We start from the raw sequence: 26,890 nt of genomic DNA, 5'->3' as shown, positions 1-26,890 counted from the left end.
GGTAGCTGAAGAATATTTTACTTGAAGGCATGAGCTTGCTTCTAAGACTGATCAGCTATACAAGCTATCATACCCCAGAAATTCTGAGGGTGTAGAACAAGAGTAACCAAATTATTTTTGCTTATTAAAGCCCCTAGTCTGTGAAAACTCTTTATGCATTTGCAAGCACAGCTCAAAGCTGAACATGGCTGGAACTTTATATCTCACTCCAAAACATCATAAAAAGCATAGTCCTTTCAAGATCATCCATTCTTCACCACCAAAGAAAAAACCCCAAACATATGACTACAGTTCAGTCAGCTCTTATTTAACATGGAGATGGGACTTTACCTCATCTTGGACTATACCTTAAGTCAGACCAGCAATTAAAATTACCAGTGTTCCTAAGAATATTGAGCAGAGGACTGTGCTTTTTAATCCTACCCATGAACTCATGACAGTGGGAAGACAAGACTTTCCCTAGGGGTGTTACTACTGCTTGGAAGCCTAAATCTTTGCTGACTCATTCCTAGAATCCGAACTCTTTGCTCCTTCCAAATGGACTGCACCCTGGGGCTAAGTATGTTTTGTGTAAGTTTAAATGGGCTCCTCCAGCAAAACTGAACACAGTATGGAATAACTTTGATTCAGTGAGGCTTATTTATGCTTGAACCTTGCTGCAGGAAGGTTGCTGAGAGCAGCGAATAGTGAGGCAGTCTGTTCCCCAAGTAAAATGGGAGAAGGGTCACTGAATCACAGTTCACAGATCTCATTTTGACACTGAACAGCAGGCACTGTTTGGTGCAAGTCACATCTACATCAAGTTCCGAAGCCACAACACCACAACAGAACCAGTCTTACAGGTAAGCAAGATACACCGCCAAATAGCATAGCTAATAGGAAAAAAAAAATCATTCCACATACTAATCAGCAACAATATCAGTGTGTTTTGTGAATTGCAAAATGGCGTGAGAAAACTGTTTAAGTCTAGCAGAAATTCTCTAGTTCACTCACCAGAATGCATCCACTACATGAAAAACCTTATACCTTCTATTTAAAAGTGTGATATTCTGATTTTTTTTTTTCTTGCAGTTTTATTTGGCCTAGACATGGCTGTTAGATATTAAAGTAACACTTAATATTTTTGACATATTTTCCCAAGAAAAATAAATAGCAAATGAATTCTGAATTCGGAATTCTGAGTTTGAAATTTAAGTATTGTAGTATAGGCAAACTGCATGAATTCATCATGACTTAAAGCTCTGTTTTCCCTAGGCATAGGAACAGAGATAGAAAAGGAGACTATAACCATGGTGCTGTCTTTATAGATAAGCAGCCTTAAATGTATGAATTCTCAACTGCTCAGATAGATCAGTTTCTAATCTGTTTAGTTTGGAATGTCCTCAAAGGTCTGTTTATTTCTAGTTCTTAGAGCTACATGTTAATGGTTAGTTTACCTTCTCTCTGTTCTAGAAGAGCTGCAAGTCAAACATTGTTTGCACAAACACAGAAATGTTACACTACAATATGTCATTTGGCATAAAGTCACAGTTCTACTTCCAGTACTTGTTTATAAAGGCAGACAGAAATTTAGCTATGAAGTGAGAGAGTGCTGTGAAGAAGCTAAGTTAATTAGTTCACCTCACCACACTATACCCCAATTCTAACACACAGAACTGCAGTTCTTTGAATTTCATAACCACAAAGGTCTCAGTGAAATACTGGATAAAGGAGGTAGTCCCCTCTTCCTTCTTGGCTCCCATCTGAAGATAACAGCAGCAAAGATCAGCTGGATTTTTTGTTTGTTTTGGTTTTGTTACCTCTTCATACACCTCTCTCACAGCTGCTCCCCCCGGCTCTTCTTCTGGTTCCATTCCTCCACCTGGTACAATCCACTGATCTGGATATCGGCTACTGCTTACCAACAGCACCTATAAATAATTGCAAGTGACTGTTAAATACAGCTCACAAGTCAGGAATCTCACTACAATCTGCTTTTTCAGCAATGCACTTATTCACCTAGCCAGATGGATTATAGACTTTAGAGACAAGCAGGAGTTGAAAAGAGTGAAATAGTTAACATCCAGTCTGTTTTATACAGCTAAGTCAAGACAATGTCATTAGAATCCCTCTGTACAAATGCTTTCATTGGATGCTTAGACACAACGTGGGAAACACAGAAAAATGTGCACAGGAATGAAAGCTTACAACAAAAATCTAGTAACAATATTTTCCATTACTAAGTCTTCAAGTCATATAGATGACTAAGTATGAAAATTAAGACATTTTCATCACATAGAAGTTAAACTAATTCTTCTGGCTAAAAATAGACTTTTGAAAATATTTCTAATTTTTAGTCAGAAACAAACTTATTAGTTACTGAAGTGTTATGTTAGCATGACATGCTTACAGTATTGCATAACTAAAATACAGGGAGAGTACTTCACTGGCCCTTGTCCAATTTGGTTTCTTTTAAACATTTTACGTAAGAGCAAAAAGCACAACACATTGAATTTGACTTCTAAATTTAACATTTTTTTCCCAAGACACTTTGATTTCACTTAATTTGACTCTAGCCTGGTTCTGTCATTGATAGACACCAATTTAAAACCCCCTGTCTATAGGACCTGCCTTTCGTAATATTCAGAGCAGAGAAGATTTTAGCTACCTGTCCAACAAACTAGGATGCCTTGTATTTGGAGTAATTTTGCAGTAGAAGTTTATGAAAGTAAGACCTTGATTCAGGACCACTTGGAAATAAGCAGTTTAACTTATATTCGAGACATGTCCCAGTTACTAAGACGTACCCAGTCATTTGTGTAGTAAAAGGCTTCCTCCTATAGGCATTACTTACATAAACCCTACCCGAAGTCAAAGGACAACTATGGGGAGTAAAAGGGCAGGGTCAGTGGTCAAATTTTGAAAAGCAATTAAAAAAGATTAGAACAAGAACCTCAAGTCTAAAGGTTATAGTTACAACTGGTGCCAGACAACTGAAGTGACAGTCCCAGCCCTCACCTTTATGGACTTCAGACTTACCCCCTGTTGGGTTAAGTAGGAAAATGACTCTCTGATGACAGCACCAGTGAAATGATTACCACTTATACTGTGTCCCTTTGCCACTCATGGAAATAGGTTGTAGGTTCACCTACAGGAACTGAGAGTGTAATTCAGACTGCATACTTTGTGAATGCAACAATACCTGTGCATACTGATGTGCACCTGGAAGAGCCTTATCTGACAGATACTGTCTTGTAATGTTTATCTTATGTACAGTCAAGATTAGTACAGTGGAGAAACCTTTAGAGTAGGACTATTTCCCCCAAGTTTCTTCCTATGCTAAGTAAGGAATACAGAGACATCACTACATAGAGAAGCATTCTTAGCATCTGATCTAAATGTTCATGTTTTCAGTCAACTCAAGTATTTTACTCAGCTATCTAAAAACCTAGAAATATTCAGCAAAAGCAACAAGGTTAAACACAAATGCATCTCAACTTGATCTTTACAGCCAAAGGTTTTGGTTTCCTAGGATCCTTTGACATTAACAAAAGATTCACAGAGTGTACACAGCTCTACTGAAAGTAATGTTAGAAACTGTTTTTCAACACTTAGGTGGAGCACCTATATCACTACAAAGAACCACTGTGTAAGCAGTGCTTAAAGAGCAGTTGTAAAAATCAAGTTATGAATTCACTTCTGATATTTCAAATATAAGCATTAAACATTTTCTGCTGATGAAACTAGCACTCAATCCAGTCATGTGAAAGCTAGCAACAATAATGAACAAAAGGATGATTATATCACATTAAATCATTCCCAGCTTGGTACAACAATTTTAAATCAGCATTCATTGCTTAGTTAAGGCTAAACATAAAAATCTTAATTACTAATATGGGATAAATCAGGTTGCTCATTCTGGCAGTGTAGTGTAAAGCCAGGAACTTTTTATGCCTTTATATATAGTAGTTGACTATCACTAATCTGATCAATAGACTATCAAGCTGGGCTTGTACATCTATTAGCTTTAAATTACCCTTTTTAAAAGCAGAAGCAAATACATCTAGCAAGTAATCAACATTAAAATACAACTCTTGTAGATAGGCTTTACAGCCATGCATACAATAAACTCCCAAGCATTACAGCCCAGGAATTCATTTTAGCAACTATCCAAACCCCCACTAACCCTGGAACAGAGGCATTTTCTCAAATGTCTTTCCCTCTGTGCTTTATTCTCCTGTGATCTCACTGCTTTTACAGTCTGAATCCAAGGAATCACACTAAGATATATCCCTGAGATCCTCAGATGCTCAATTTTTTTTATCCATTAACATATGAAGCCACTAGGACATGAGGCATCCATCCTGGGGTAATGCTACCAAAATCATGCTTGGTGTTAATCAGATTCAACAAGCAACAAGAGCTGACAGCTAGCAGTTGCAGGATTGTGTAGTAAGGCTGAAAAGCATTCCACAGATTTTTTCAATCATAGTATCAAGCAGTCTTCCATGTTTTTGTTTTTTGTATGTTGTTTTTCATTCCATGTAGTTTTCAGGTGTTTCCATCTGTAAGTGGCCAGAAGATACATCCTTCAGTACCTAAATGACCAGGCTGTAAATATAAATGTGATTTAACTATGAGGACACCAAAAAGCTGTGGTTGGTTGACATTGCACTCACATGCCAAGAGAGGTCCAAAAATCAGCAGCAAAAATGCAGCAATTCATCTTCTCTTAATAGAAGATAATCAAACTAGGAGAGACATGATATAGATTGCCTGGAAATCCAGTCTTTTCTGAGGAGGCTCATGGTCAAGCAGATTACAATAGTCTACTGGTAAAAAAAAAAAAGACTGCAGAATCTGACACACCTGTACTTTTTCTGGCTTATGCACACCAAATTGTACATCATAACCCCATTAGGCTCAGAAGAAAAAAAGCAAAAGTACTTCCCATGCAAAGAAGTCTGTGTCCTCTATCCCTAAATGCAGAAAAAGGACTAAGATATCCTGAGCTGTATTACTTGCTAATGATCACTGCCTTTCCCATGTCTCTAAGACTTACTGTTGATAACTCTTGTTCAAAAAATGTACAGAGTATTGCAGTGAAATCTGCTTGTCTAGTTATACTGCTAGGTTTATCTTACTCCAAAAGACTAAGGTAAAGACACAACTTTCCATAATGCTGCCAAGTGAAGAAGTAAAGCTGTAAAATTCAGCTAAGAGGAAACAAAGGAAAAATTCTTCCATTAAGCATTACCAGCCAAGTTTCACCTCACATTCAAGTCCAGGAATAGCAATGACCTTTGAGTGTATGAGGAGGAGAAACTGCTAGCCAGCCTACTTGTAATAAGCACCTATCAATACACATACCCATGATATGGTTAACCAAAGAGGTTATTACAGGGCAGGTGGCATCATGGGACTTGGTCACTATAAATGTTAAGCCTGCAGACAAACAACTGAAAATTTCTAAACATGCCAAAGTTTTGGCCTCTTCAGCGTTCTCAAGTCAAAAACACTTCTGAAACAGTTAGTAGCCATGTATTCCAGAAGACCAAAATGGCAACAGCTCAGAGTATTACAAATTATAACCACAAGCTATTCCTCTTGACTTTTTTTTTTTCTCAAATTAAGCACTAGACAGGTAGAAAATGGTTTAAATTGATATAAAATATCATTACTTTTTATCTTTCTTAACTGAAGGGTATTATAGTTTACCAAAATAAAAACCTGTTTACATAAAAAAGCAAGGGTAAAGTTTAAATTAGCTAGACAGAACAACCCCCCCCCCCCCAGCTGGATTCTTTAGAATTCCAAACAAAGTCATTCCCAACTTGAAGGAAAAACTTACAGCTGAAAATGTACCATTCCAATTCCACAATAATTACTTGTCATTAGATGTCTTTAAGTTCTGTATTCCCAGCCTAATCCCATCTATTTCTGTCTTCCCCACTGCACACCCCATTTTCTCCCTTCTCATTGCTCCCACTACTCCAGTAGCTATGTCCAACTTGACATTTGAATTACCTGATTCAAGTCTGCCTTTCTTTACAGCAATGCTGGCAGGTAAAAGGAGTAATGCCCAACAGGCAAGGAATCAACTCCTCACTCCCAAAAGACCACAAAGCATGGGTGACTCAGCTGCAAAAAACACCACATAGCAGGTGTGCTGCTCAGGTGCATGGAAGACAAAGGACTCTGCTCCCAAACTCTACAAAAGTCAGTACACACAAATAATTTCAGAAGATTTAAACTGGTCAGATTATAGAAGAGATCATTAAGGCATTAAAAGGTATCTCTCAGGTACAAAGCAGTGTCAAATGCTGTTAGATGTAATCCATATTTTCACAGGCATCAGAAACATTAAGAGGATAAAACATCCAAGCCTACTCTGAGGAAAAAGACAGGATCCACTCTGATGGAGGTTAATATAATCTAATTTAGCACACTCAAAATGGAAACTCAGCCTACATGCTTGGTCTCCTAAAGTTACAAACACCTGAAAGAGTCAGAAAAGTTTTAATCCTAATACAGCCAAGAGGGTCAGTCAAGCCCTATGATTTGTTTAAAACCAGTCAAACAGATGCTCAGGGAAGAGTACAAGCACTGAATGTTTTACTATCCCATAACACTTCCAACCTCCAATTGTTTTCAGCTCAGGAGCTTCCTTAAAAGCACTAGGGAACAACTTTCAATACTGCAACAGAGGAACACAACTGAGAAGCAAAGAAAATCGCCTCTTACAAACACTGGATCATATTTGCAAAATTAACTGTATAAATTTTTAGGCAAAAGCACACATCTTGGAGAGCATATGTCAGCCTGGTAATGTATTCAAGAGATTTCTTTTATCTAACACTTTTTTTTTTTCTATTTTAAGAATCACTGCCTCATTTTCGTAGTTCTGAAACAGTTTCTCAGTTCCCCTATAGGCTAATGTGGTATCCTTGTCCTAGAATGCCATTGCCTTTTTTTGGACTCCAGACGGTTGGAAAATGCAGCTTTAAAACTTGCCATAGCAATGCTACACAGACAGCATTTAGTAAGGAAATATTTGCCTTCCTGAAAAGATTCCCAGTAGAGTGATTGCTTATAGTCATCATTTGTTACTGCAGTAATTTTCAAAATTACTTTATTTTTTAAACAGGGAGAAGTAACATGCACAAAGTTATTGTAAAGTAGTAAAAAGACCTTAGGATCAGACTTGACAGCAACTTAAGAGCTTATTAAAGTCAAGGCTGCAAGACCTTTACTTTCCCCCTAACACTGGGATTATGAGCTCAGGAAGCTGATTTGGCTGAAAAGTAGATTCCCCATTAGAGCTCAGTGTCCAGCCTGCACACACAACACCCACCAGGACACAGCCCTTCAAGGGGCAGTGCTGCGCAAACTGGAGCAGAAAGGCACCACTGCAACCTCCAATTTCAGATGAGCCTATACCGATTCAAGAGCCACTAGCAAAGTACTTTAAAGACAACAGACTGAAAAACAGTCCCCAGCTATGACAGAGGTTAAAAAGCTGATTTAGCCTCACTGAACAGGAGCTAGCACAACAGCAGAGGAATGACTAACTAGCAATACATTAATCCTAATGCACATTAATTTGAGCACAAATCTTGGATGCATCCCAGAAAACTGTGTTCTATCTACACAATATATTAAAGTCTGAAATATCCTCCCAACTTTACTTAAAGATCACTTTTCAAAGCAGCAAAACAGCACTTGGCCATAAGTCAGTGCAACTTTACCCCCATTCTGAAGATGAATGATAAAGAGACATGGATATAATTTTATAATGCTTCAAAGTTAGAACTGGAAATTATTTTTCCTTTGAGACCTTCTGACTTTAAGGCTATATGGCAATAAATAGAGAAACATCAGCCTTTTTCAGAAGAAGTTTTGCTTTTGACTTGCAATTAAAGCTATATTATTTTATAAATTTTATTTCACATTAAATTCAAATATTTGGCTAACATGTTATAGCAATACAGAATTTGAGTACCTTCCTCTGGCTATTTAAAATCCTTCATTTTGTTCTTTGGCTAAAGTGTTCATATCAGGAACAGAACAGCACTGCACTACTATGGCATGCCAGTCAGAACATATTTCCTCACATAAAGAAACACTCAAGTCACCTGTAGCATTAGATGTCCCCCTAAGCTTTAGCATGCTTTGGAGAATCAGATGTGACAGGTCTCACAGTGCGGTGAAGGGTGCAGATCTTGCAAAAGGAGATTCCTACCTGAAAAAAACCGCCAGACCTGCAAACAAACAAAGTTCCCACCAGTGCCTATAAAAAGTTTTACTTCTCACACTGGGCCAGTTCCCCAATCCACTTTACAGAATTCTTCCCTCATGCTTGCTAATGCAGACCAAGGGAGAAACCACAATGTAGCAGGGGAAGAGCTAAATTCATATTGCTGCCCATTTCTTTTTAACTTGAAACCACAACCTAATCTTGAGCAGGAGAACTGGGCTTTACTGGTTACTCAGCAACAGAATCTGTTTGACTAAGGGATCAGCTTCCAAGCACTTGTCAGAAACAAGAGCTCCAAGTCTTTGAGAGCTGTTCAGCTGCAGGTAAAGATTTGACAAGGTTATTTCTTGACAAGTACCAGTTACCTTTTAGCCTTTTCTGTCTTTGAGATATGTCTTTGAAGACAAAAATTTGTTTTAAAGTATTTACATTTGTAGCACTGCTTTCACCCAAGTGCTTAAGCAATAAGTCCAAAAGCCACGGAATTAAAGTAAGCTTTTCAAGAGTTCTACAAAAAAGACTGGAAAAAATACACATCAACCTATGGTCTGTGAACTCACATATCTACAAAAGATGCTTAAGAAAAAATGTCTACAAACCCTAGCTAGACATAAGAATGCATATGTGTATATAGGCGCATAGATATATATATAGCTATGATATTAATATATTTCTGAAGTCTGCCACTCTGCTATTTCACAGTAACTTGGAAGTTTTGAGCACCACTGAGTTAACTGAAGCAATTCAAATAGAAACTTTGCCACCAGTTTAAGTCCTCTAAGTAAACTTAGGATGGTGCAAGTAAGCTAAAAGGGTATTTTTTCCAAGCATCTAAACATAAATATAACTAGTTCAAAAAGACAGCATCTTTGAAACAGGACAAAAAGTGTTTTGTTACAGGACACCTTAGCCTGATGTTAGACAAGTACAGCCATATTTCCTTCTCCCCTCAGCCCACTTTGAGCAACTATCCACCCCATAAAACATATCCATATGGCACAGACAAGTAATACCATAGGTATGGAAAAAAAAAATTGAGGTTTCAAAATAAAAAACACCTCATGATTAACTGATTTCAGTATCTGAAGACTTATAAATGAAGACTGAGGCTTTCTGCCATGGTGGACAGTGGAATTCCCACAGCCTCACTAAACCTGCAGGCTTCCATGGTTTGCAAGTAGTTGCAATTTGTCAAAAAAGATTCCTACATGAAAACAAGGTGCATATGCAATGCCTGCCAAAAGCTGCTTTTCTGTGGAAGCAATGAACACAAGGTGCCTTGTGTCCAAAGTCAGTTACCTGACATAAATCCTACCACAGCAACCCAACATTCAATTTTTGTTAACATCAACACAAGCTTTAACCCCATATGAGCCTGCAGGGATATACTATAAGCTGACACTGCCTCTGTAGATGCATCATAAAGAGCCATTTTGGAAGCTGTTTATAGGCCTTGATTTTTCAAGCTATACCCCTTCCTACAGGAAGCAGATCATAGATTCTTTAGAACGGTTTGGGGTGGAAAGGACCTTTAAATATTATCAGTTCCAGCCCCCCTGACACAGGCAGGAACACCTTTCACTAGACTAGATAGCTCATCCAACCTGGCTGTTAATGTCCAAATGTCAAGGAAATGCTGAGGAAAAGCTAAGGCAGCAATTATCCTATGTTAATTACTCTTCCTGTCCAGTAACAGGGTAGGGACATGAGACAGAAAAAGTAAAAGCCACAGTGTGAAGTGCATTGTGAAATGTGTATTCTCTGGCATTTAAAATATGCCTATATTCTATCAAACAATCAAAATGCAAGGTGGGTAACCCATACCACTATGGAGACCAAGCCAGCCTTAAATACGGTGCCATGGTCATACCCCAACTTATTTGAAAGCACACATTATTTGTGTGTGTACACCTGAGAGCTCTACACTGAAGGATAAAGAAACCAAATAAAAAATTCCACATCAAGTATGGAACATCTTTCATGACAGTGAAAGTTTATTTACAATAATTCCTAGAACATCCCATTTTGCCAGGGTAGCCAGGTGATACTTCTGGGCCCTGGTTTTATGGATCAGGTTGCATTACAAAAGGTCTTTCTGGTTTTCAGGCTATTTAGACAAATGCACATAAAAGTAACATTTTACTTTATCCTTTAATAAAACCATTGCTAATATGAAGCAACAGCTGTACAAAACTGAGGAACACTATTTTTTAAAATGATGAAACTGTGACCACCATAAGAAGACAAACCCACACTTAATCTATCTTGACATTATATAAGACAATAAATAAAATTATTAAATCAGACCAAAAAGGAGCTATAATGCTAGGAGCCTACAATTTTAAACTCAAGAATAAGAGGTAATAGTTGTCATGCAAGTATACACCCTGCTACAGAGGGGGGAAATCTACATTTCCTGAGTGTAACTTTTTTTTCCTCACTACTGTCTCAATATTAAAAGAAAACCCTTCCCATCTGTTTTCATCTCATGTACAAGGCCGAACAATGAAGGCAAAATTAAAAATTGAAAAGCTTGAAGACTTTTTTTGCATATGAAACTATTTTAGGTCTGCCACTAGCAACTAACTGCTGGCTGAACACTAAAGTAGGGCTTTCAGTACCATACTTGATTACATAAAGCAGTGTTACAGATGCCAAAGTAATTAGGATGCACGCAAAGTTTATATTCAAGATACTTTAAAACCTAATTTAATTTTTTTTCCATCAACTACATCTTATACAAATAAATGAGCAGCTGTTTTTAAATTATTTCAGTTACTCAAATTGCTACAAAAATTATGTTTATTACTATTTGCTCTTGCTGATTTAAAGGCATGCCTTGTTCTCGGCATTGAAAAGTAATAATTTCCTTGCTTACCCTCTGCCCAGACCCTAAGACAGGAGGATTTTAACATAAAACTACTGTTTGCAGAACACTGAATGCATAAACAATTCCAACCTGTGGAAGCAGTCGGTCCTCACAGCACCAAGGGGGGCTCTCCTGCAGGCTTATTCTAAAGCTGCCATCCACTCCTAGTTGCTCAAGAGAAACTTGCATTTCCTCATACACAAATCTGCCAGCCCGTCCCTGCCTGCTGAATACCATCAGCTTTTTGCACACACCTAACAGCTTCTTGTTTGTTCAAAGCAAAAAGACTGCACCCCCCTCGCACTGCATGCCCACATAGCCTTGTTTCACTTTTTCATAGTATTTCTCCTGCTTCATTTCCAGGACGTATTTTTTCTTTCGAAGGGCAGACAGTCTCTGCGATGGCTGGTTTATTTTCTTAAAGAACAAAAGGAACCAGCACTTAAGTGCATACCCAGCCATTTTGCTCTCTCTTCAGCCCAAATGACAGCACTGAGACTAAAACAGGCAACACTTTAATGACCGTAGTCTAAGAGACCACCTCCTTTAACACTAAAAAACCCCAAAGCTACTGGGCACATTACTTGGCTATTTGGGCTTCCTCCAGGGTATTTTTCTTTTTAAATCATACACTATGACAGCATGAAGGAGACAAAACCTAAACCAAAATGGACTATAGAGCACTAAATTGTTCTGTGCAGAGGCACTTGAAGAAACATGGATTTTCACAGTGGTGAGCTGATCAGTCATCTCAGGTACGCGTTTTCAGCTCAAATATCAGCTCTCAAATCAGAAGCTTTGAGACAGGTTGCAGGACTACAGGAAAGCCCAGTTTGAAGCCTGTAACACTCAAGAGAACTGACTCAACAATTTTAAGTCTGGCAGCAAGGACTGGCAAGTCCAGCAGTAAGTCTAATTGGACAGGGTGCTGTAGCTGGAAAGGAGGAGTTCGGTGTCTGTATTTCAAACTGTATGCCGGAACCACTAGGCTGAATTTTGCCTCAGCAGTATTCTACAGCCCACCTATGTTTCAAATTAAGAAATAAGGAAGCAAACTGAAACCCAATGTAAATAGTTGTGTAATAATAATAAAATAAATAGATGTGTAATGGAATGTAAGGGATGGCTTTGACCAGTCTTTTTCCATTGACATCTTACTTCACTGCCCATGAAACTCAGCTGTAATATTGGCATCAACACGGGTGCAGAGGTAGCATAAGAAGTGCAGTATGGTTAGAAAATGGACCAGGAAGCCGTAACGAGCAGATTTTGATAGATGAACAATAGAGATAGTAAATGTTTTGGTGACTTGCCCAATTTTTGTTGACGGGCACAAAAAACTGTTACTGAAAATGCCTAAGTCTTTAAGTCGAGAGATAGTGTCCAGAAGTCATGATATCAACAAGGGACGTCACAAAGTTGCAGAAGAAGGATCACATTCAGGTAAGAACACCACAGTGGATTTCTGGTACAAGTTGAGAGTTGATGGGGCAGCAACAATTTAGAGACTTAGATATCACCAGTAAACGCAAGAGGACTGCACACCAGCTTTACAATCGTAACAGAGATGGGCCCTATTACAACGTTTTTTCTGGTATAGCTACAGAAGTATTAGTAACCTTTTGCACACCACAGCAAGATCCCATCTAAAGCAACCACAAGTGTCACCCACATTAAAAAATATGTTTGCCAAACTGAAGATGTAAGAGCTACCATGACGACCAAAAGAGAAAACTGGTTTTAAGAGAAGATGAGCTAAGACTTCAAGTTCATTAAAAAATGCTAAGAAAAGAATGACTGCTGTCTACAGCTATGTCAGAAAGCTAAGTGCAAGAAAGGAAGAAAAACAGCTAAAGCTCAGCTATAACAGGCTAGGGACTAGCCTTTTGGACAGTCAGAATGGAAATGGTAAGAAAGGTTAATTCTACAATTTGTATCACAAGATTGCTGTAGATACTCATTCCTCCAGATAGAACCTAATCAGATGAAAAGTAGAACAAGAGCTATTTAGTCTTGCAGACAGTATCTCCAGAAAAAAAAAAAAAAAAAGTTGAGACTTGGATTTCTTGCTTTTAAGATTCCTAAAAAGAAATGTATTGCTAAAAATTGTTTTCAGTTGTCTGCTCTATTTTTTCTACTCCCATGTCAAGCAACTCTGCTTATCCTGTAAGTCAAAATAACTATGAAAACTATTCTATCCCGTGGTTCCCTTCGACCCCCACCTCCCAATAACTTTACAGGAGTCTCCTGTTCCCTTCTCCCAGCCACCCAGGTACCACCCTTGTGCTCCTTCCCTGCAGAAGTTACCCTACCCTTCAACACCCTGGAGATGTAGCTTGGCTGAAAATTGATGGTGCAGTCTCTAGAGACTTAGAAAGGAAACACTGAAGACATTTACATGGAGTAGACCAACACAAACTACCAGGACAACAGTGTTCAAGACGATAGAAGCAATCCTCAGACACCCAATCTGGGGAACATGGCTGGTGATTGAAGTTAATCACAAACAGCAGTCAGGCATCAGACTTCTAAGGAATAGGTTCTGTACTAATACAGAGGAAGCTGGCACTTGGGGAACAGCTCCTAAGCAAGTTCAAGCTGTTGGCACTGCTTTCCTGGAAATAACTTGTCAGAAAGCAATTTTAACTGTTTCCACACACATAATTTATGCCCTAAATCTGATCTGATGTTATCCCATTCACTTCATCCTCAAGAATGTCTACCTGCATAGACCCACGGTATGTCTACCATGCCAAGGCTCAGCCTCATGCCAATAATACAGGTACTCCATCCAGAATACCACAAAGGACTCCAGTGCAATAACGGTCAGTACCCACTCTTCTTATACAGTCTAGCAAAGCTGCTACTATCAGCCTCAAAGGATGTTATTACACACAAAGAATATTCTGAAGCAGTCAGTGATCTCTTTTGGATGCACGATTTAAAGAGAATGACAAGAAGTTGCATCAGGAAATGAAGAATGAATGGAAGTCACCAACAAAGGTGACCGTAACCATGAATTTCCAACTACAATTGGTGCAAAAAGCTGTAACAGTGGCTCAGGTGTTTGATCTCCAAATAAGTCTGAGCTGGAGAAGCATCCAAAAATAAATATTAAAGTCACATAAATGGTGAAGTACACTGGAGTGTCAGAGACCAAAGAAAAGCTATAACTCATAGCAAGACCTTGCAAGAGTCCTGCTGGGTGCCTTTCTCCCTTATAATACTAGGAAAAACTCATCAGCATGGTCCCAAGGATATATTTATACCACGTAGGAAATATTTTTTTTTTGCATAATCCCAAGTGTCTGTATTTTTTGATCAGGCCTCTTCCCACTGCATTATATAACCCAGGAGATGTTTAAGGAAGACATTCGCTGTATTGGCAGTTAGGGGAGGGCACCAGCATCTTCCAGCATATAGATAAAGGCAGGAAAAACCCCCCAAACCCTAACCTGCATAGTTATTTCATGGCTACTAAACAGGAAAATGAAAACAGAAATTGCAGAAGGGTATGCTTCCAGCCCGAAACCATCTATAAACGCATTGTGCAATGAAACCATCAGCCGGGTTCCCAGATAACGGGCAGTGCCATTGACCTTGGCTAGGAACATGGGACAACTTTGTTGCCACCTCCCGACTCTGCTGCAACATAAAATCCCGGGTGAGCGCTACCCGCTACAACGAAAGCCACAGCAACAACTCTCCCGCTCCCGAGCTCCTTCACAAAACATTGCTAAGCCCCATTTTCCTCTCTCCGTGGGAAAACCAGGTGTTCCAAGTACAGGCTTTTTTTTATGGCACCCCAGCGGGGCAGGAGGTTCGCCTTCAGGGTGACACACCAGCCCTGCCCTCCACGCGCCATTATCCATTAACCGGTTTTCCGCGTGTTGCGGGCACATAGAAGATAACCCTGGAGTTCCAGTCGGTGTCCCGGCCCATCCCACCCCGCCCTTAGAGCGGACTCTCCCCCTCCCTCCTCTCCCTGCCGAGGGGCGCCGGGGCCGCGCACAAAGGCGGCGCCGCGCACGTGGGCGCGCACCCCGCCGCCCCAAGATGGTGGGCGAGAGGCGCGCCCGCCCACCCCCCCCGGCACGGCTCGGACCGGCACAGCCCGGGGGCCGCCCGCCGCCAGCTCCGGCCGGCAGGAACCCGCGCAGCCCCGCCGTGCCGCCCCTGCCCGCTCTCAGCGTGGCGGGAGCCTGTGCGCGCTGGGCTGTCCCCCGGGAGGCGCCCGCGGCCAGACAAAGGGACGCGGCAGCGGCGGGGCCAGCGCGGGGCGGCGGGACGGGAACCTCGGCCGGGCCGGGCGCGGCGCCCCCCGCCCCACGTGCGCCCTGGCTCTGCGGGCTCACCTCGTCCTCCCGCTCGCTGCGGAAGCACAGGCACGCCGCCCGCTTCTTGTAGCCCTCCCGGTCGTACGTCCGCGTCTGGTTCGGCTTGAATTTCATCATAGAGGCGGTGACACGCCGGCTGCCCCCGGCCGCCGCTGCCGCCGCCACGGCCCCTCTCTGTGAGCGCCGCTGCCGCGCCCCCGGGACGCCGGCGCGGAGCCCCAGCTCGGAGAGGGGCTAGAGGAAAGCCAGTCCCCGCCGCTGTCACAACAGCGCCGCGCCGCCTCTGCCGCTGATGATGATGGTGGTGGTGCCGCCGCCCCGGGAGCTGCACCGCGCCATGGAGGCTCTCCCGGCGCCCCGAGCCGCCCACGGCGGCCGCCTCTGCGCCCCCACTATTTAACCGTAACGCGCATTCCTGCGCCCGCCGCGCCGCTCCGCGCAGGCGCCGGGCGGGGCGGGGCCGCGCGGGGGCGGGAGGCGGACGCCGGTCACGGCGGGCGCGAGCGGCACCGCGGGCCCCGCGGGGCGGGCGCTGAGCGGCCCCCGGGGCGGCGGGTGGGGCCGGCGGGTGGGGCCGGCGCAGGCGCTGCTCCAGGGCCGCTGGGCCGATGCCCGGCGCGGCTGCGGGGCGCGGGAGGGCTGCGGTCTGCGCCGGCAGCCGCCGTGGCACCGAGCTCGGCGTAGGTGTGCGAGGCGGGGTGGCTTTCCCTGCGCGGTAGAGGGGGTGTGCACGTGGCTCGAGCGCCGTAATAAGAGTGTAGCTCTAGTAGTGTAAGTTAACCCCTTTTTGAAGTAACTTGGTTTTGGAAGACATGGTGTATGCCGGCTGGGGTGCGGGCAGCTCACGCTGGTTTTGTTTCGTCTGTATTATTTGCGAGCTAAGGATAGACAAAAGGCCTTCCCAAGGCTGCCAGCAGGGTAGGAAGAAGTCTACTAGCTCCATACTTTTATTATCACCTGACCGTTGTCACAAAAAAACGAAAGAAACAAAAAAAACCCAAAACCCGCACAAAAGCCATCTAAAAGCAAAACCAGGAAATGCTACTCCTTTCAATGCCCCCGGACTGCTGTCAACTGCAAGCAGCCATCAATGCATTCAGTGCTTGTGCATGAAAGATCGCTCAGCCGTGTTGGCAGACAGAAGGTAGTGTGTCCTTATTGTGGTGAAATGTGATTGTAAAAATCTCCCATCTTAACTCTTCCATAAACTTTCCTTCATCTGAATCTTTTTGCTGCTCAGCAGGCTCTTTTGTGCTTTTAGGGTGGACCAACGTGCTTTAAACTTCTATTCTACTTGTTTCTTGCTGTTCCAGAGCACCTATTTTTTTCATCCTAAGATTATTTTTTGACAGTCTTGTTGATCTGTAACAAGTCAGACTTTTTATATGCTGTTTATGGCATGCATTGAAGGGAGATTGGTTTGTCATCACTGGTTGCTCTGGTTCTTAGTGAAATTTGGACCTTCTGTTCTTCAGAATATGAACTAAGTGCAATGAATCAGTGCAACGTCATGCTTTAGACCCATGAAAGCTGAAGGAAGGAAAGCACAATTGTATTGAGTTATATTGTTTTGTTAAAGTTATAATAAGCTGTAAAGTCAAACACCCAGAGATTAAGAAACTCCATATTTAATTTGCCTTTCCACATTAGTTACTTGTATAAACATATCTTTTTTAAGAAGGCTCCTGCCTATTTGCCACTTATGCCACTTAGCAAATGGATTGGCAGATAAGAGTTTTTCTTTTTCTCCTCATTCAGTGCAGATCCAGGTCTCATTCGTTGCTACATGTCACCACTCAGGCCTTAGGCTACATATGATTTTAGCAATTTAATGGATCTGCAGTCAGAATAATTGGTTTTTTTTGTTTTGTTTTTGGTTTTTTGTTTTTTGTTTTGTTCTTTTTTTAATGTGAGGGAAGGACCAATACCTAATTAGGGTCTGAAATTTTTAGTTCAAAGGTTACCAAATTGATATCTGAAGACTTTGAGAATGCTGAGGGATGGTTTTGATGCTTGTATTCATAAATTTATCCATGATACAGAGCAGAGAGTATGGCATAGTCTGCTGAATTCTCATGCTGTTTAAAAGACACATCTTACATCTCTATAAACTGGGTAGATGTCATTCATCAAACGCATAAATCAAAAAAAAATCTTGTAATTCTTTTGCTTTTTAAAATAGACTAGGATAGAACTAATTTTGCTTTGGGTGGTTCCTTGAGCTACTGTTTCAGGGTTTACCTTTCAAGACAAATCCATTTTAAGTCTTCAACATGGATCTTCCTGAATTAACTTTTTGTCGTTGTTTTTTGTTTTGTTTGTTTGGGAGGCTTCACCTCTCATGCAATTAGAGGAAGTTCAAAAATAGGATTTATACTTAATGAGAGCACTGTCCAAAGATCAGATGACCTTAGGCCAGGTTTTCCACTTCTGTACAGCTCACTCCTCCCACCCCCCAAAAACAAACAAAACATTTGTCTGCCAAATCAGAACACAACACACAAATCTATCTGTTGTGAAACTCATGGTTTCCTTGTCACGTATCGCAGAGGTAAGGGCTGGAAGACGGAGCTCTGTGAGATGGGCCAGTCAGCAGGCTGGCTGTAGTTACAGCTCCTGGTCTTTTTGTTTGTTTGTTTTGTTCTTATTTTTTGTTTTGAGAGACAAAAGTTGAGATTCATTGTGCTGTGAATTCATCTTAAGTGCCTGAAACTGCTATATTTTTTTTGTTTGGAAATGTGATTCTTAAAAATCCTTTGTTTTTAGAGTCATCTGGAGGCTTGAGTCTTCAAAGTTTTTGTGGTTTTTTTTCAATTTTTTTTGTAAGCCTAAGTAATATGGTCTGTATATACACTGAAATCAGAATGAACTGTGTGAAAAAGTCACATATCAGTGAATAATCAATATTTACAATGCTACCAGATACTCATATTCGTAATAGTTTTGTAGCAATGCATTGTTTTGTATTTTCTTAATGCGGTGTATGAACAGCGGGTATCAAATGGGATATATTGTTGAAAGGAACTGCTACAGTGTGGTACCAAAGATCTATTTTATTCAGTGATGGGTTTTTTTGGTCTGCTTTTCTTCTGATGAGTGTCTCTGGACTTTGTTTTAGCTATAGTACTTATGAAGTATCTGGTGATACCTTGAGTACAAATGTGAACCAAAGCTGAGAGTACAATCCAGGATGCACAGATACTTCAGAGCAGTTTCAAAAACTTCTACATTCAGGCAAAAATAATTTCCCACCTATCTGTAGTTACACTTTGAAATGACGTCTGCTTAAATGCAAAGGAACAATTTTCTTTTCCTTGAGAAGAAAGAAACAGGTTTAAAAATTTACAGAGTAATTAGATTTTCCAGTTCCCTTGACCTACATTTATTGCTGAGATTAGAAACTGCAGTGTTCAATAACTATGTTCTGGCAAGTTTTATGTGACTTCTTTGCCACTCTTAGTTTATTATGGTTAATAAAAAAGAAATATTTGCTTTGGAGGTACTTTTAGTCCTCTACTTAATATTTGTTCTGTAGAGGAATGGATACTTAGGATTTTTTCTCACCTCTTCAAATAGCACATCAAATTAATTACTTAATATTAGGGAAACCAGTATCTTTAGTTATAATTATTCTAGATGATCATTTGCTCTGCCACATTTATAACATTTCTTTCTTATTCAACAGCTAAACCAGCACAAAAATCCAAAAGTTCAGGAGCGAACAGTGGCTTTAGAATGCATCCCTCTAGTGCTGCACAGCCTGGGCTTTTGGAACAGTAGGTCCTCATTCAGCTGTGCTGTGGCCAGGTGAAAGGCTGCCTTGTAGCTGCAGCCCAGCCTTTATTTCAGCAGAAGCTGCAGTAACTGCAATGTTGAGGTTGGAAAGGTAAGCCTGACAACCAGGCCAGTTAGCCTAGAAAAAAAATCTTGAACATATTTGAATGTAAGAGCATCTAGTTTATGAAAATGTAAAGACTCATTAGGTTAGTTCTTATTTAAGTTGATTTACTCCACCAAGATACAATAGGAGGGAGTAGAGATTCTTCTGAGATTTTATATATTTGGCAGGAAAAAAATTACTCTAGGTAAGCAAGCAAGTGAGAACAGTGCCAAGCTAGCTTCCCTGCAGACTTAAAGTATTATCTTTTTAATGATTTAGCAGTTATGAAATGCCAGCATTAGTCTTAAAATATGTTTAAGTGCCAAAAAATATGCAAAAGGCTTGCCAATTCACACATGCACTCTCTTCTGGTAAACACTGAACGGAAGAACTTTGAAAAATGGAATACTTACATATTTCTAAATCGTGCTGCTCCATAAAGAAGCTTTTGTAAAGTAAGTCCCACATTATCTTTTCCCTTAGAGCCAGATTGTCACCTGACTCTATTGTAAGCTGCACTTTGAAGAGAACACAGATATGTGTTCGCTATAATAGGGCTTGCATTCACCATCTACAGGGCTCCCTAATTTTCAGGTGAATCTAGACCACTGCTACAGCTGCCAACAAATATCTTTTCCTTCAGTTTATTGTTGTTGAATAACATGTATGAATTGTCTGCAGTTACACTATTACTGTCTGCCAGTCCAGCTTTATAATCTTGACTTTTATCAAAAAGTATAGTCAGCACTTCTCTGATGTCTGGTAAAAGTGACCCTGACAGTAAAGATAGGGGTTAGTATCAAATGCTTATAAATGGGGATGAATAATAGTCACCATTTAATTGAAAGGGGGAATCAATTAAATGCAGTTATGTTCATTTGAATGTAGGCATCTGACCATGTTTATTTTTTTATATTTAGAAAATTGCCTGGTTTTTTGTGCTTTTTTTTTTGTGTTCAGTGAACTGTGATTGGTTTGGATTTGCTTAAAATTGAACATTTAGCAAAATAGAAAAAGTAGTACTTTAAATAATTGTTTATCATATATTATTTGGCTTCTATGATAAAGTTATATACTCAACTTCATTCAAAATACGTGAAGAAGATTTTTTTAAACTAATACAAAATTCTTTTATCTTTGTCATAGAGACAATCTAAAACCTGAAGGATTTGTCCAGATTCCATGGAATAAGTAAGTAGAAATTAAGATCAGTGTTGGGTATTTCAGATTTTCTGTGAGATTATGTGATCTTAAATTAGGGGTTAAGCTCCTAAATCCATAAAGCTTTGTTAATGGTATCTCCTGTTGTTTAGTTTTATAGTCATAAATATTCCTCCCATGAAAGGTGCATTTCACAATTGTGTCCTTAGTATTTACTCCTCCTTAGTTATGAATTCATTGCCATAACACTTTTTTTTAATTCAAGTTTTGATTTAATTCTGGTAGTAGACTATTTTTAGTGCAAGTGGATGTAGTTTGGAGAGACTATATGACTTATCAGCCTTGTTCAGTGATAAAGTTATGCCTTCCAGTGATGGCAGTGAAATCCTGCTTTATGTGCAAAGAAAATTAGAAGTGTGGCTCCATGAAGATTGTAATAGTATGGGGTTCTTTGTTGGTCCTCGTTCAGTTTCCTGAGTAAAAAAGGATAAATTATATCTAGATTTTGAGGAGTTGGGCTTCTTGGAAAGATAGGACTTCACTTACTCAAAGCTGCAAAAAAACCCAAATAGTTTTGGAGGTCTACCTGTGGTTAGGATGTTGTCACTCCCAGAGCAGCAGCAGCAAGCCTGTGATAAGCACCAGCTGCTCCACTTTCCTAGTTTAATGTGCAGAGGAAACTGGACCATGAACTGAGTTGCTAAGAGATGGACACATGTTCTATTTGGCTAAATCTGTGCAGTATGTTTTCCAGCAATGGGCTGAGGGAAAAAGTTTATAGTGGCCTTACATCAAAACCATGTAGCTCTTTCTGGCAGAACCTAATTATTCAAAGCCAGGTTAATAATAAAAGGGGAGTTGTATTATTATCAAGTGCATCAAAAATGGAAGAGTAGAATGTCATTTACGCAATCTTCTTTCCTAATCCAGCAAAAGTCTTCTTGGCTAGACTTGGCACTTGAGTCTCACAGAACAGGTCATTTATTTATTATGTTTATTTTGTTATGTTTGTGTAGCCAGGTTACTGACTATTTGACCCTGTCTATTTCTGATATGACATTGTATAAATCTAGCAAAAGCATTTGTATGACAATGCACATCTTTTTTTGACTGTAGAAAAACTTAGGAATTTGTGGCAGAAACATTGGGGCTTGACCAAGCTATGTTTTATGAGGAAATGTGCTAAATAGCAGTGGAAGCTATTTTGTGTACCTGTGAGTTCAAGAAATACTTGTGATAATTGCTAAAGATAATTCTACATGAACAGTAAGCAGTTACTAAGTTTTGCTCTTATATCTGGTTGAATTTCAAAGGTAAATGGAAAAAGTGATTACTGCAAAGGTGTGGTGGCAGAGAAGGCAATAAAAAAACACTGAGTGTTCCTCTCTACTGTTTTAATCTGAAGACTTAATTCCAAAATGTTGGTTCTTGACCCTTATACATTTAGTCAGGCTTAACATTTCTTGCTGGAAGATACCTTTAAAAAAGAGTAGATAATAAAATCATAGAATCATTTAGATTGAAAAGACTCCAAAATACTGATAGATCTGTACAACAGTATGGGTGGAGTAGACTTATAATAGGTAGCCCACGAATTTTTAATCATAGTTAGTCATTATCATCTTTATGACCCATTACAAGACTCTTAAGATTGATTATGGGCTGCTTGAAAACATCCAGACTTGCAAGCTGATCATTGCTCTGCTTATACGGGGATATTTGATGACTGCCTGTGTTACTGCCTTTGGAGTCAAATTACAGTGGGGCCTGGTATTATCACTTTTATTTCAGAGCTTTTGTTTCAGACTGTGGTTCAGCTACTGTTACTAAATATATGCAGCAGAGCTGTTTGCAATTTAAGAGTTGAACCTCCTGGTGTTAAGAGACCAGCAGAAGGTAGCATTTAAGCTATGCCTGAGGGCTCTGCTGAGGTCAAAGGCACAGATGTGTGCCTGGTTTGTTTTTGCACATAGAAAATCATGCAAGGACAGTCTGTGGGCAAAGAGAAGATTTGCATATAAATGTACATGTTGGTAGCAGTAGGAAATCACTGTGGTGGCTCTGGATTTTAGCCTAGTGAGTTCCATATGCTTTGGGTTGTGTTGTTCAACTTCTGAACAGGTGAAATATGTTTTCTATGCATGGCCACAATCAAATGGTATTGGTATGGGGGATGGATTCAAACAAATATGTTATTAGAGCTAGCTAGGACTCCTTCAAGTTCTCTTCTCCCTAGAAAAAAAAAAGTTTTATTGAAGAATTGTATTTATCTTGACAAATTGTATCCAGAAAGCTTTTCAGGATAGAATCCGTACTTGAGAAAGATCATCAGAATGGTCGGATGGTTGGAGCATTGAGACCCAGTAATCTCCAAATTAGGAAAAGCCAAGTAGGGAATTTCTAGTTGTTATTCTTACCAATGCTCTGAGTGCTTTCCTTTATTGCACAATCCATGTTAATTATTTAAGTATTGACATTTATTTAAATTTGAATTATTTAGATTGCATATTTTGGTAAGTATCTGTTGAATATTGCTTCTTTTTGTAAATATTAGGGATTTCTCCTCTCATACAACTAGTATGATAGTGGTCCACTATATATATGGAAGTAGTCTTGAGAACCATTCACCAATGATACAGTTTTTCTTAATAGTAATTTCAATTTCCCAAATTTTAGGAAGACAGAAGAAAAAAAAAATGCACTTACATAAAATATGCAGTTGCACAGAATAAAATCAAGTTTTCCTCCTGGAGTTTCCCCAGAGTTAGTATATTAGGCTTTAGTTACTACTTTATAATAACTACTGTTTGTTTCCAGTAGAAGCTGAGTAAATAATTACTGAACTTTATCCTGAGAAACAATAAATGTGGGCAATTTCAAATCAAAGACTGGGGGTGTTTGATTCTATAATTCAACTTGTCATTGAGACGTGTTAACAGCTTCACATCTTTCAGTGTAATGAGGCTCAGATTTTACTATTGTCCAGGTAACAACTGATAAAATATTGGTGGGAGTGGTATTTAGTCTAAGTGTGCTGTAAATTAATACCTTTTCTACTGCTTGTAAAGCTTTTTTACTGCTTGTAAAGCTGAACCACAGTAAAAGTTGATCTGTCCATTGCTTTATTAAAGTTCCCTATTTCCTGAGTTTGGGAGCAAATCCAGCTGTTTTGGATTCCTCCATAGAATAAAAATGTTTTCTACTCTGGTAATTAAGTGTTTCTCAGGAAGAAGAGAGAAGTTTTGTTATCGTTTTAGGATTTATCCGGTCTGCCTGTTGCTAGTATTGATAGACAATGCCTCTTCAGGTTATGGCCTTGTCAGTCATCTGAAGGATACTTTTTTAATTATTATTCTACCTTTGCTATACTACTTCATTTGTTGTCCTATTAAATTAAATAACTAACACAACAAATTCCATCCTTCCACAATGCTTGTGCAAGCTTTGTAACTTTACTTCACTGACCATATTACATAGAACTGTTCATGTAATCTTAGTTGACTTACATTATGACATTGTAGCTCTATCTTTATAATAAGATTTCCTAAAATATTCTTTTCAGCTTTATCTCAATGCTTCCTTACTTATGTGACTCTGCTTATGAGTTTTCAGGGATGCTGCTGAGTTCATCGTCATTCTCAACAGATGAAGTGGAGTGTAGAGGAGTTACAAAGTTTTAGTAGTGTTATGCATATTTAGAATTAAAATTTGATTTTAAAAATCTTCATTTTCCATTTAACATAAGTTTTAATATTGCTTTTACTGGGATAAAGTAGTAATAGATGAGTAAAATTTCTGATTAAATTAAAACTGATTCTTCTGAATGAGTACTTAATATTTTCACTGTGGACAAAGGGTAGGTGAAAAAAATGTAAAATTTCTTAAAAGTGTATCTCCTTAAGTTACATGTATATAAATTTTATACTAAATTTGAACCCTGGGATTAGGGTTAATTCTTCCTTAATTATAATTTTAGTAGCCAGTTTTAGTATTTCTCACAGGATGGAAAAGATCTAACTTTCTTATGATTTTTATATTATTTCCTGAACCTTACTGTTACTATTTTTAAGAGTTTAGATAAGGCGTCTTTATATAGGAAAGAAAATTCTGGCAATAGCAATGCATTACTGGAAGCATAAAAGATGTCACAAACAACATTTTCTTTTTTTTCCTTATGATAATTATAGACCTGATTTCTGTGGCTCAGTGTTTGCCACTCTACTTCTGCCTGAATAATGAACACTAATCCTAGGAAGAGGCCAAAGATCTCATGGATTAAACATATCCCATGGATTGCTAGTATTAGCAGGAAGCTTGTAAGAATGATCCACCAATGACAGTGCTTTACTACAGATCTTGTCAATTTGAGTTTTAAAAGAAAAGAAGATATTGTGGTTTAAATTAAGTTTAAAAGAGGATTTAGAATTTGACTGAGGACAAACCTAGTTTAGATTATTTAGAAGGCATAGGCTTCGCAAGTCATATCCCGATTATGGAAATGCTAAAAGGTCAGTTGTATTTGCAACTGCAAATTTGTTGCTATTCAAAGTGGTGACATGTCTTTTGAAATCATCTATTAGAGTCAAGATACTTGCCTTGAAATGTGGCTGAAACCAGATTTTGCAATTGAATACTTGGACTTTTTGCAAATGGGTACTGGTTTTCCCCTGATAGTAGGACCAAAAGTGCAGATAATTTCTAGAGATGCATTGTAAGTGGCACCAAACAAAGTCCAGTAAAATAAATAAAAACTGAACGCATGAATAAAAATTCTGTAATACAAATGGCGAGCATGTGCTTTTTAGCCTTTGTCTCCCTTTCCTTTTCTGATTTTCTCTGATCACCTCAGTGATGTTTCCTTTAATCTTTTTTTTCTTTTTACCTTGTATCAGTGTTATGTAGTATTTATATCTAGCCTGCTGCCGGACGGACTTTGTCAAAGGTCTGCTAAAGTCTTTTGGGCCTTTCATGTATGTGAAAGGGACCTGAATAGATCCAGTTGCGGAATCGGTATTATGCATGATAAGAGTGTTGTGAGTTTGATGTGTACTCTTGCCCCAGTATTAGAGCTCATAAAACCATTTCATTCTAGACCTCTGGAAATTACTAATAATTACATATGAATTGTATTGTGTTGCCTCCTGTGGCATGCTTTCCTCATTCAACAGCACTGGAGCAGTCGCTTTTAACTATGAAGTAATGTCTGCCACTCAGCTTGTCCCCAGTTGAACTCAGTGTACAGGCCTCTTTTATAATAAGTCTAAATTACAAAGAATGAACATGTAGTACAAGTAATTTACTATAAAAATTTAAAATTGATGCTGACACTACCCATTCTCAACAGTTTTCGAATACTGTGTGCATGCATTATACAGAATTGGTAGTTTATTTGAAGGTAACATTTGTTCTTTTACTGACTTTCCTGTTGCAGTGATTTTGATTCATGCAGAGAAACTGCTTCAGTAGATTAATTTCTAAATTAGTAGATAAATCTCTAAAATTCATGCTTATGTTAAGAACTGTAAACTTCTACAGATGCAACCATAATTTTGCTGTCCTGGAAGACATTTGAAGAAATCTTTCATGTCTATAGCTGTCAAGCATTTGCCACATTATGAGCTTCAACTTGATGTACAGTATGTTACCTCATTGGTTTTCTTAGGGAATAGACTTTAAATACTAAACCCAGTTTTGAATGTAAAATGATATAAAGAAACTATACTTTCATATATTTTCTTTTTGAGTAATACTTTATGAATCCAGCTACTTAGATAATGTTATTTCATCATAAGAACACTGGAGCACCTGTTCAATGTGGGTATGAGATAAACTCAAACAGGATGTTCTTTCATATTTGGCTTTTCAGGTGAACCATTGGATGGTTCTGCTTCATCATCTGCTGACTAATGCACAGTCCACCTTTTCTTTCTGCAGCCAGAAGAAAAAACTCTTAACCCACTGACCTTCATCATTCTTACTTGGTAACATTCACATCTAACACAATTTGAAACTTCAGCTTGGTGAGTAATATATTTGTGCTGTAAAAGTTGAAGAGTACTAGAGGATGAAGAGGGTGTGATTGAGGGAGTGTGGGGAAAAGAATGTGCTCAGAAACAGCACATGTACGGCAATGTGTAGAGCCAAGCTGAGTGTAGGTGTAGAGGGTTGTGCCAGGGAATGGATGAGTCTTCCTGGGTATGCAGAAGGGGCAGTAAATATTTGTCAAGGGCAGAGAGACACAGCTGAATGCTGTAGCATAGGGGTAACTACCATTTGTGTGAATAAATTGTCACTGTGTAAGAGCACAAAAGTAAGTTAAAAACTAAATTTGAGAAGGAATAATGGGTAGCTGGATTAACCTATTGAGAACTGGCAAAGAGCAGATCCTCACTGAAGTCCTAAGAATG

General features: G+C 39.4%; 1 protein-coding gene and 1 long non-coding RNA gene across 4 annotated transcripts in view; one reads left to right on the top strand and one right to left on the bottom strand.

Moving 5' to 3' along the window:
- The window catches only part of NUDT4 (nudix hydrolase 4), a 28,109-nt gene extending 12,216 nt beyond the window's left edge, over positions 1-15,893 (bottom strand). Inside the window, exons 1-2 of one of the 3 annotated variants that reach the window (XM_039570591.1) lie at positions 15,461-15,893; positions 1,800-1,910 (exon numbers count right to left, since the gene is read on the bottom strand). In XM_039570591.1, coding sequence (XP_039426525.1) covers positions 1,800-1,910; positions 15,461-15,559 — 210 coding nt within the window. In that variant the 5' untranslated portion in view covers positions 15,560-15,893. The remainder of the gene's footprint in view (positions 1-1,799; positions 1,911-15,460) is intronic. The other 2 variants (XM_039570589.1, XM_039570590.1) reach the window with 2 other exon arrangements.
- A 171-nt stretch (positions 15,894-16,064) lies between these two features.
- Positions 16,065-26,890, top strand: part of LOC120411972 — a 129,055-nt gene continuing 118,229 nt past the window's right edge. Inside the window, exons 1-4 of the long non-coding RNA XR_005604608.1 lie at positions 16,065-16,586; positions 19,128-19,328; positions 20,469-20,513; positions 26,350-26,503. This is a non-coding gene — a long non-coding RNA (uncharacterized LOC120411972). The remainder of the gene's footprint in view (positions 16,587-19,127; positions 19,329-20,468; positions 20,514-26,349; positions 26,504-26,890) is intronic.

Source organism: Corvus cornix, chromosome 1A (genome assembly GCF_000738735.6).
Source record: "Corvus cornix cornix isolate S_Up_H32 chromosome 1A, ASM73873v5, whole genome shotgun sequence".
Lineage (NCBI taxonomy): Eukaryota > Metazoa > Chordata > Aves > Passeriformes > Corvidae > Corvus > Corvus cornix.
Note: the sequence above shows the minus strand (reverse complement) of the source record. Positions and strands in the feature narration are given on the sequence as shown.